General features: G+C 45.5%; 1 protein-coding gene across 6 annotated transcripts in view; it reads left to right on the top strand.

Moving 5' to 3' along the window:
* Positions 1-6474: 6474 nt before the first annotated feature.
* Fermt2 (FERM domain containing kindlin 2) overlaps positions 6475-10515 on the top strand; it is an 80091-nt gene continuing 76050 nt past the window's right edge. For all 6 annotated transcript variants that reach the window (XM_041634059.1, XM_041634057.1, XM_041634055.1 and 3 more), the window contains exons 1-2: positions 6475-6635; positions 6939-7104. In XM_041634059.1, the coding sequence (XP_041489993.1) occupies positions 6948-7104 (157 nt within the window). In that variant the 5' untranslated portion in view covers positions 6475-6635; positions 6939-6947. The remainder of the gene's footprint in view (positions 6636-6938; positions 7105-10515) is intronic.

Below are 10515 nucleotides of genomic sequence, written 5' to 3'. Positions count from 1 at the left end.
AGTTTTGGATGCTAAGAAGTCCATTTGTGTCTGGTAAGAACCCTTTTGTTTCATAAATGGTGTATTCTAGCTATGTCCATGTATAAGAGACAATGAGCTAATTAAAGTCCAATTAGAACTTGTGGTTTAATCAGATGTGCCATATTTTAGTACTATTACTTTGGAGGTAAGGTTTCAACTTAGGAATTTGGTGGGTATCTCACAATAAACCTGTGTTTAGCTTTTTAAAAAAACTGCCAACTTGTTACAAAGCAACTGGCCATTGTGCATTCTTTTCGGCAATCTATGTGAACTGCAATTTCTATAGAAATCAGAGGGTGGAGTGGAAAGCTTTGAAACACTCTTCTGGACACGATTTGTCTGTTGCTTTCACGGAATCCCAGTAGTTGTGGTTACCTATGAAGAACTGCATAAGATGGAACCATCAATATCCCATCATCGGTTGGAGAAAAGAACCTTAGGCCCTATCCCTAGCTGAGGAACCATTGGCAGGTAAAGACTGCTAAGGAGAGAGATTAATTTTTCTCCAGGGTGTAGCTACTGGTAAATTGCCTATGATCCAATAAACAATCCCACATTCATGCATATACAAGCGACCCTAATTAAATTCAATAGGTTTAGATTTAAAAAAAAAAAACTTGAGAGTAGTAGGAGGAATGTGTTGGAAAGGGGGAATTTCAGAGGGAGCTGGGGGAGGTAAGAGAAGAAAATGGAGGTGAATATAATGAAAGAATGTTATATACACATTGTCAAAGAATAAGTAACAATTGTCAGACAAGTAAATAAACAAAGATACTGTGGTTTCTCCAAACCCTAGACCACACCTCCTACTGTCATCTGTCTTTATTGCTGTGATGAGACACCATTACCATGGCAACTCTTACAAAGGAGAACATTTCATCAGGCCTGGCATAGTTTCAAAGGTTTAGTCCATTATCATTATGGTGGGACATGGTGGCTACGCAAGCAGACGTACTGGAGAGGAGCTGAGAGTTCTACATCTTGATCAACAGGCAGAAGAAGAGACTTGTGTCCCACATGGGGTGTAGCTTGAGCATATGAGACCTCAAAACCTGCCTCCACAGTTACACACTTCCTCCAACAAGGCCATGTCTACTCCAGCAAGACCACACCTCCTATTAGTGCCACTCCTTATGGGTCAAGCATTCAAACACATGAGTCTATGGAGGCCATTCCTATTCAAACCAGCATACTATTTTTTAAATTTTCTTATTTATGTGCATTGGTGTTTTGCTTGCATGCATGTCTGTATGAGAGTGTGTGGTACTCTGCAACTGGAGTTACAGACAGTTGTGAGCTGCCATGTGGGTGCTGGGAATCGAACCTGTGTTCTCTGAAAGAGCAGCCAGTACTCTTAACTGCTGAGCTATCTTTCCAGCCCCACACCATGTTTTTAAATTGTAGCTATTGCAGTAGGTATGAAGTATTAACTCCCTATAGTTTTGGTTTGCATTTCCCTGATGATGAATGACACTAAGCATCACCTTAGATATTTACGGTCATTCATCTCCTGTCTATTAATATCCTTTGCCCACCAAATTTATTTATCTCTTTCCAGGCATGGGGGTACATGCCTTTAATTCCAACACTCAGTAGGCAGAAGCCGGTGGTTCTCTGTAAGTTCAAGGCCAGCCTGGCCTACATAGAGAGCTCCAGACCAGCCAAGGCTATATGGTGAGATCTCGTCTAAAGAAGAAAACAATAATAATGGTAATAATAATAACAAATCTATTTATCTTAAATTATGACAGGCTTTTGTATATTCTAAATACAAATTTCTTAGAGATTCTTTTCTTTTTTTTTTTTTTTTTTTTTTTTTTGGTTTTTCGAGACAGGGTTTCTCTGTGGCTTTGGAGCCTGTCCTGGAATTAGCTCTGTAGACCAGGCTGGTCTCGAACTCACAGAGATCCGCCTGCCTCTGCCTCTGCCTCTGCCTCTGCCTCTGCCTCCCGAGTGCTGGGATTAAAGGCGTGAGCCACCACCGCCCGGCATTAGAGATTATTTTCAAATATTTTTCTTATTCTGTAGAGTTTGTTCCCTATATTTTAAAAAATTATTTTGTGGCTGTACAGCAGTGGCGCACACCGTTAATCGGGCGGCAGAGGCAGACGGAGCTCTCGAGTTCGAGCTCAGCCTGGTCTACAAAATGAGGGCTGTTACACAGAGAAACCCTGTCTCGAAAAAACAGCAACAACAAAAAATATTTTATGTGTGGTGGGTGTTTTGCCTGCACAAGGGTACCATGTGTGTTCCTGATGCCACAAAAGCCAGAAGAGGGCGTTAGATTCCCTGGAACCAGAGTTGTAGACACTTATGAGCTGCCATGTGGGTGCTGGTACTGAACCTATGTGGGAGCACATGCTAAACCAGTATTCTGCCACAGACTTACATGAATCCCAATTCACCTATCCTTTGTGTTATGTTTTTATGTCTAACCCAACAAGCCACTGCCTTACCCGCGGCTTTGGAGGGCTAGTGTTGGGTTTCCTCTAAGAATGCTGTAGTTTTAGAACTTAAATTTCAAGTCTACAACCCATTTCAGCTCACTTTTTGTGTATAGTGTGAGGCGTGGGTCTAACGTTGTTCCTGGGTGGATAATCTTTCTGGCATTTTCGCTGCCTGAAGAGGGTGTGCTACGCTCCACACCTGCCTGCTTATTTCAGTGCCCTACACTGCTAACCACACAACTACGACCATGGTATTATGAGCACATATGAACCTCGGGTATTTATTTTTACAAAGTTCATGACCTATCCTGATGTTCAAACACTCAAACTGAATCAGAGAGAGAGAGCAAGAGAAGGTAAAATCCCACATGATTTCCTAGAAATAAATAATAAACAAATAAAATAAACTGAGCTGAGAACAGCAAATGCAAGGAATGCATATTTCTTTTCCCGTGGAGCAGAGGTTGCGTTGTTATCTCAGAGGTCTCCTTCGGTTGCCGTAGGAACCAGAACTATGCTTTTGCTCACACATTTTTCATTGCTTCATAGCTTACCAGTTTTTTCACGTTCCCCTCCCCCACCTCCGGTCCCCCTCCACAAGGCCTAACCACTTAGATGAAAACAGTGGCTGTTTAACCTTCCTTCCTACCCTGCATTCCCTGGTTTCTGTCTCCTTGGTAGCTTCTCATCCTTGACAATCTGCCTACCTAGTATTCAAAAGGAATAATCCATTATGCTTCCAATTAAATTTCAAGCCCCATTTTATATGTTCATGCTTGAAACCCCCTCCTTTCAATCCCATCATTATGTTTTGTATCAATACTCAAATAACTTTGAAAGTACACCATGGGGGAGGTCCGGATAAAAAGCCGAAGTCAACCTGAGGATTACCAAGTCCAGGGCTGCATCTGAGGACAGATCTGCGAGGTATCATTTGGTCTAAATCTAAGTCCAGTGCTTGGTACCTTATTTGGATATTGCTGCTTTCAAAGCCTGAGCTGTTCTTCCAAACACTGGAGTTCTCGGCTACTTTTCAGCATGATGTAAGTACCACAAGTATTGCATTGTCTTAGAGGCTTGGGGAGGGGGGTGTTCAGATAATAGACTACACTTAAATATGTTAGAAAACATTAGGTAGAAGTAAATATTTAAGAAATGTACTTGAAGACTTCACTTGATGAACTAGAAGGGGGGAAATGTCCTAGTTTCAAAGGTTTGAGTTTTGGCTCCTCTTTAATCTTCAAAGCAGCAACAGCTTGAAATACTCAAAGTGAAAGCCTGAAAGAACTGGCTGCACCCACCCTAATTCTTCTTCCAAATATATTTGACCAAGGGTCTCTGCCTCCCGGTGCTTTATACCATTCAAACAGTTTGCTGGCTTTTTAAGGTAGCATAAAGTCTCTTTCAAAACTATAACTTAAATGGGGCAGTTATTTACAATATTCCCCCCATCACTAATTGTAGGGAACACTTACTGAGGTAGATTGAGGAAACATGGTCTGCCGTCCGTCCAAGTGGCACATTCTATAGTGGGAGGTTGTTCAGAAAATAGCTTACTGGGAAATGGTTAGAATGTGGAAGCTGAGGCATTAGAGGGCTATGAACCACCTCACTTGGCTTCAGCAAGTTTGAGGAAAAGGAATATTCAGAAAGGACAAGGATATTTTTGGTTCTAAAGACATGTTAGAGAAACTAGTCACTCCAGGCTTACCGGAACACACACAGGTCATTAGGAATAAATCTGGGCCTCGTTCCTGATTCCATTTTAATTTTCTGCCCTAACCTTCTAAGCCTCCAACCCATATGCATCTTCTTTTTCTTTTGCGCCACTTCTAATGTCCACTGCCATCTAGAGTATTCGTTCTTTACAGTGCATTACATTGGTGCTTTGCCTGCATGTATGTCTGCGTGAGCGCTGGACTCTGGAGTTACAGACAGTTGTGAGGCGGGTGCTGAGAACTGGACCCCGATACCTGGGAAGAGCAGTGAGTGCTCTTAATCGCTGAGCCATCTCTCCAGCCCAGGCCACAGATCTTTTGGTGATAAGGTGAGGGAACAAACAGGTGCATGAAATGTTCACACAGGAGTTCCTTAATAATGAGGTTTCTCTATAGGCTAGATTCTCTGATATTGATACCAGTATGCTTTCTATATCCTTTGACCCATCTATCTGTAAATGTACACATAACATAACTCTTATTTGAAGTTGCTAAAATTCACACACAAGGAAAAAAAATCTGAAAATCCTGCCTGAAAATCTAGTAACTGCCCTAGCCACTCTGTCCATCCCACAGAGGATGTGACACTGAATGCAGTTCTTAGTGGTAACAGAAAAGGCCATGATGTGGCAGGTTTTGAGTTGGTAGAAAGACTAAAACCAAACCAAACTCCTCATGACTCCAACACAAATTAACATTTGCGGGGTTTCCTTCTAGTCTTTTTTTTTAAAAATCTATTCTAAAATAAGTGAGTTTTTGATTTTACAGCTTCATGTACATACATTTTTCTACATATTTTTTTGTTTGTAGTTTGTTTTGAGGAAGAATTTCTGTAATAGCCCTGGCTGTCTTGGAACTCACTAGATAGACCAGACTGGCCATGAATTTAGAGATTCACCCGCCTCAGCCTCCAGAGTGCTGCGCCACCATTCCTGGCTTGTACAGATTTTCTACTCTAGCAAGTAATTCTCCACATCATTAAAAATATTCTCCTATTTTTCCCCAACACCATGCTTTCATCAACACTTCTCCCGCCTGAACAACCCTGATTCCAAGTCAACTCCTTGCAAGGTAGCAGTAATTGGAGTGGCAAGCCTGGTGAGAGGCATCAGTTCCTCCATGATGAACAGCTAGTGTAAGGAGAGTGGTTTCCATTTTGTTTCCACCCCCAAACCTCTGGCATTTGACTAAGTTTCCCCACTTTCACTCCTTTAGGGGTGCCCACCCCTTTCTGGAGGTATTGTCGATGAACAAAGGGTTATCTGCCCAGTAGATTCCCCTTTGAAGTGCCTGAGGCACTTTAAGAAGTCCAAGAGACTTAAAACCACGCTCTTTTACAGTGTGTCTTATCTGAGTCTTCCTGACCTAAATAAATTTTGAGCCATGGATTTGCTAGAGGAGGCAATTTCCCTGGCTTGCTGATTCTTTAACAGAGTGCAACAGTTAGTGGGGAAGGTGGGATTGGGCCATTCTCCATCTTCACTCAGTCTTCAACAGGTAAAGATCTTCCTTTTGTGAGCACCGGTTCAAAGCTCCTTGGATCTCTTCGAGGTGTGGCAGAGGGTGAGGAAGACAATGTGCATGGACCCAAACCACTGAATATTCTAAGTTGAGGATGAAAAGTCGCAAGTGCGCGCAAACAGTTGGCGAGGGTAGAGAAGCGGTCTCGGGCAAACCGCTGCCGGGAGGGGATGTTTTCCCGCTTTTCCCGCGGGAGCGCAGGGGCCGGCTCTGGCATCTGGCGGGCACTTGGGTCCGAGGGGTAGGAATGCTCGCCCACGCCCGGGGGGTCCAGCGGAGCCGAGGACTGGCGGGGCCCTGCTTGCCAGGCAACTTTTGTGACTCATTCGCCCCTCTGGCTTTTCTCCTGGTTTTGTGGGATGGGATGTTCAAGACAGACATCATAAAGTTTCTGCACCCCAACTCCTCGGCGCGATGTCCCCGCACACGTCCCGGGCCTGGGAACTTCCCGCGACAGCTTCTCACGCACGCAGCCCAGACCCCGCTGCAGGCGCCGCCCCGGCCCCGCGCGCGCCCCTGCCCCCCCCCCCTCCCCAGCTCCGCAGCCCGAGAGCCCGGATGTTGGATTCCATCCCTGTGCCTGGTCCTTCATTTCCATAAAAGGGCAGCGCTCAGAAGGGCCGAGATTGCGGCCGCCGCCTCCCCCCGCGGCGCTCCCCCGAGGCGCGCGCCGTCCCGGCCCCGCCAGAGCGCGCGCCGCCCCCGCGGGAGCGCGGCCGGCCGAGAACAGAGAGGAGGGGGCGGAGGCCGGCCGGCTGCGGGCGGTGCTGTGGGGCGGGGGCCGGGGCGGGGAGAGGGGGTGGGGCGGGGGCCGCGGCGGGTGCCGGGACTGCTTTAGCGGCGGCGGGAGGCTTCGCTTTCCTTAGAGCAGCGACGCGGGCGCCGCCGGCCTCGTCTGTTGCCGCGGGTGCCGGGCGAGAGGAGCACGGTGAGGGACGCGGCGGGAGGAGCGGGGCGCGGAGGGCGCGGCGCGGTCACCCGGGGCGCGGACGAGGGGGCCCGGGCGCAGCGGCGGCAGGTGAAGGCGTCCGAGTCCGCTAGGCGGGCGCTGCGGGCGGAGGCCGGGGACTTTGGGTGCTGCCTCGCCCGCGCCCCGGCGCCTTCGGGTGTGCGCGCGTAGACGCGGCTCCTCCGCCTTCTCCCTCGCCGCGGCCGGCGCAGCGGAGTCAGTGGGGTTTGTCTTCCTTTGGGGGAGTGACGCTGACGAGAGCCATTTCCTCCGCGCTCGCAGGAAGGAGCCATGGCTCTGGACGGGATAAGGATGCCAGATGGCTGCTACGCGGACGGAACGTGGGAACTGAGCGTCCATGTCACGGACTTGAACCGTGATGTCACCCTGAGAGTGACCGGAGAGGTGCACATCGGAGGGGTGATGCTGAAGTTGGTGGAGAAACTCGGTGAGTTGCACCCCAGATGCCTCCAATAAAGACTTCCCAGCATGGGAGGAGGGGGTGGGGAGGAAAGGCGGCGGGGGGAGGGGTGGAATTGGGAGTTCCTAGCACCCGGCGTGTGCTGTGCTTAAAATGCGAAATTTGTTAGTATTAGGGCGCATAGACCTGCTCCGCTTTGCGTCCTGTTTTGTTATTTCGAGTCTGCGTAAAGTAGTGAGTGATTCGAGCCTAGCACATACTTAACTGCGGATTCCCGGGCCGACTTGTTGAAAGCTACGACTGTGATATTAGGCTGTGTCACCACGTCTTACCCTCCTTGAACCTGGGTTGATACCGATGTTTAGGGGGAGACTGTGCGAATTGCGTCGGTCATGAAGTTTCTGTAGCCGGACTACGTGATGGAGTGCCCTGAAATGTTCCACTCATCCGTTCTTGCGAGGGGTGGGGCAGTGCTTGACAAACTTGGTATCTATATTGAGTTGGAAGTAAGCTATTTCGAGCATTTAGTTTTATAGTAAGCCCGTGAAAGAACTTAGTTTTTTTTAAAAAAATAAGACTTTATTAAACTAATTTGAGGTCGACAGAATTTCAGTACACATAATAGTCGATTGATTCTGACTCCGATTGGAAGGGCGACCACACAGGATATTTGAGAAAACTTGGCCCTACGCATTAGTGACCAGTCAGACCATTTTCACCGGGCCAAATCAACTGACTAGATAAGACGGGTGATTTTATCTGGAGAGCTTTTATCAAAGGACTGCCTTCCTGGGCTGTGGTGCTTGCTGCTGTGTCTAATGAAGTTGTGCTAAGTTGTTGTGTAGTGGGGTGTCATTTTAGACAGGCTTGGTTGGTTTTGAAAAGCATTCATGCTTTGGGTCATCCTGGAAATGTAAGGGATATTCGTTTCTCAGGAAATGTATTTCTTATACAGGGGGAGAGGGCTGTATTTTTTACCATATAAACTTAAATGAAATAGTCTGATACACTTTCGGAAGTTAGACTGAGTTCATTTAGGTGAACCTGTGTTATGCCCCTGCAGGGAATTTAATTATTGAAGGACCAAAGAGGAACTCATTGCAGGGGGGCCTTCTCCTCTACAAAGTCCATTGTTTGACTCTAGGGACAGCCCAAGAAAGAGCCTCCAAGGAGCCTTCTGAGAATTCGATTTTGCTGGTTTAACCAAGTAACTGTCAGCTTACAGTTTTTATTTGATTCAAGTAAATCAATCACTGTTGGCAAAATATTTCCTAACATTTTTTTGCCCAGCTCCACATGAGGATGAAAACTATCCAATATGGTTACATTTTGACAAGGAAGCGGTCATTTCTATCAGATTTCCTGATGTGTGACAGACAGACCTTAGTAATACATTGTACTTTTAAATTTAGCTAATTTTTGTTCTTGTTATTGGAGACGTCTCACTATGTAGCTCAGACTGGCCTGGAACTTGCAGTGTAGACCAGGCTGGCCTCTGAGTTTTGAGATTAAAAGGGTTCCCTACCTATGCTCAGAGCCCAGCTCTACATTGTGATTTTTAAAAATCATGCAGTAGCCAAGCCTGCAGATTCTCAGACTATTCGGCTTGTTATGATTATTCGTACAAGCCAAGCCCACTCCCTCTCCCATCCACTGAGGCAGGCTGATTTTCAGCTTCCAGCCTGAGCTCACTCTCTTATTTGTCTTTCTCTCGGAGAGGCATCTTAGCTTCTGCCTCTCTCCCCACTTCTCTGCTTCCTTCCCTTCTCTGTCTCTCTCTTCCTCTATCTCTCTCCCCCCCAACTCCTTTCTCCCCTTTTGCTTTCCCCTCGGTAGCTCCCTGAATAAATATTTAACTCATTCTAAAAAAAAAAAAAATCATGCAGTAAAGGATCTGTTAAAGGTGACTTGGATGAGTTGAAGTTCTCAAAAAAAAAAGGCTTTAATGAATAAATAATGATTTCTACTATATTTATATCACTTTGACTGTTATGATATCACAATTATAAATAGAATTGTAGGAGATGAGCTGTTTGTAGACAGGATTGAGGTTATTTTTGAGTAACTATAATCTTAATAAATAATGCTGACGCCGATTAATTATATAGAGAAAAACCTAAAAGGAACAGCTGGAAACTTTTTTTACCTTTCTTCAGCTGAACCAGGACTGATTCCTCTGTGTTTCAAGTTCCAAATAGGAGATATTTTTCAGCAAACTTTTGAAAGGTACATAGAGTAGGGCCATTTTAAAATGTCCACAAATCGGGCCAGTCAAATTAGAAAAGAATTTGTGGCTTATCAGGTTTGTCTTAAGTGGGAATGGGCTGCCATCTGAAGTCCTGCATGGTTATCACTGAGGTATTAATGGGCAGACTCAGTGGCTGCTTGTCCACAGTGGCTAAGTAGATCAAAGCAGCCTACAGAGTCTAGATAAGAGATGGAGTCATTGTAGCCATGAGGGGGGACAGCGTCTGGTGTCTTCAGATTGCACTGCAGTATTGGGCATGCAGCAAAAGCAGACTATGTGGCCATGGACTAGTTAATGACGATATACTGCAGGCAGCCTTAACCTGTATCTTCAGGCTTGCACTGCCTATCTGATAGTCTTTTCATGCTCATTGGAGAGTATATGATTACCAAAGGTTTTATGATTCAAAGCTATCTCCCCCATACAGTATTCATGGCACCCCTTGATTCCCTGGAGTTAATAGATCCCAGGATGAACCCTCCCTTTGATGCGCTCAGTGTGGAAACTCTGGGAAGAGGGTACTTGGCTGTCATTAGGTCCTCAAGAATGCATGTGTACAAAAGAGGGAGTAACCATACAGTAGGGTTTATTGTGCAGCTACAATGTTCCTCTGAGAACAGACGGAGACAAAAGGGTAACTAATGCTCCCTTAGTGATACCTTTGTATTGGGTTTCAGTGTTTCTTAAAGAACATTTGCATTCAATAAAACTAGGGCTCTTTTTATACCTTTTCATTCGTCTAGGGTGGCAGTTTCAGACACATCAGGAGATTTCTGTTTTAATCACCGATTATGTATTTGGCCAATAAAGCTCATGTTGTTAACGTTAATAAAAAAAGAACATTTGCATTTCAGAGAATGTTATTGAAACCTGATTCTTCAATTATCTGCAGAGTCGCCCACATCTTAGTATAGAGGACATTTGTCATTCTGCTTTAGACGTTTAAGAGAAAACAAGGAGTATGTTGTGATAGGATGTGGGCTGTAGGGACTTAAGACTTTTATCATGATTGTACACCTCAGTGTATGTGAAAAATTGTTTTCTTCATCCCTTTAAAAGGCCATAATGAATGCTTTAACTATTACTACAATTGTTATTAAAATTAACATTTTAGATGTGCATAGTTTAAATCCTTTTCATTGTGTATGTTATAAATTGTACTGTGTTGTATGAGGGCATTTTCATGCAGG

Source organism: Microtus oregoni, unplaced genomic scaffold (genome assembly GCF_018167655.1).
Source record: "Microtus oregoni isolate MIOR12 unplaced genomic scaffold, Mior012 000045F_ref0000178, whole genome shotgun sequence".
NCBI classification, from domain to species: domain Eukaryota; kingdom Metazoa; phylum Chordata; class Mammalia; order Rodentia; family Cricetidae; genus Microtus; species Microtus oregoni.
Note: the sequence above shows the minus strand (reverse complement) of the source record. Positions and strands in the feature narration are given on the sequence as shown.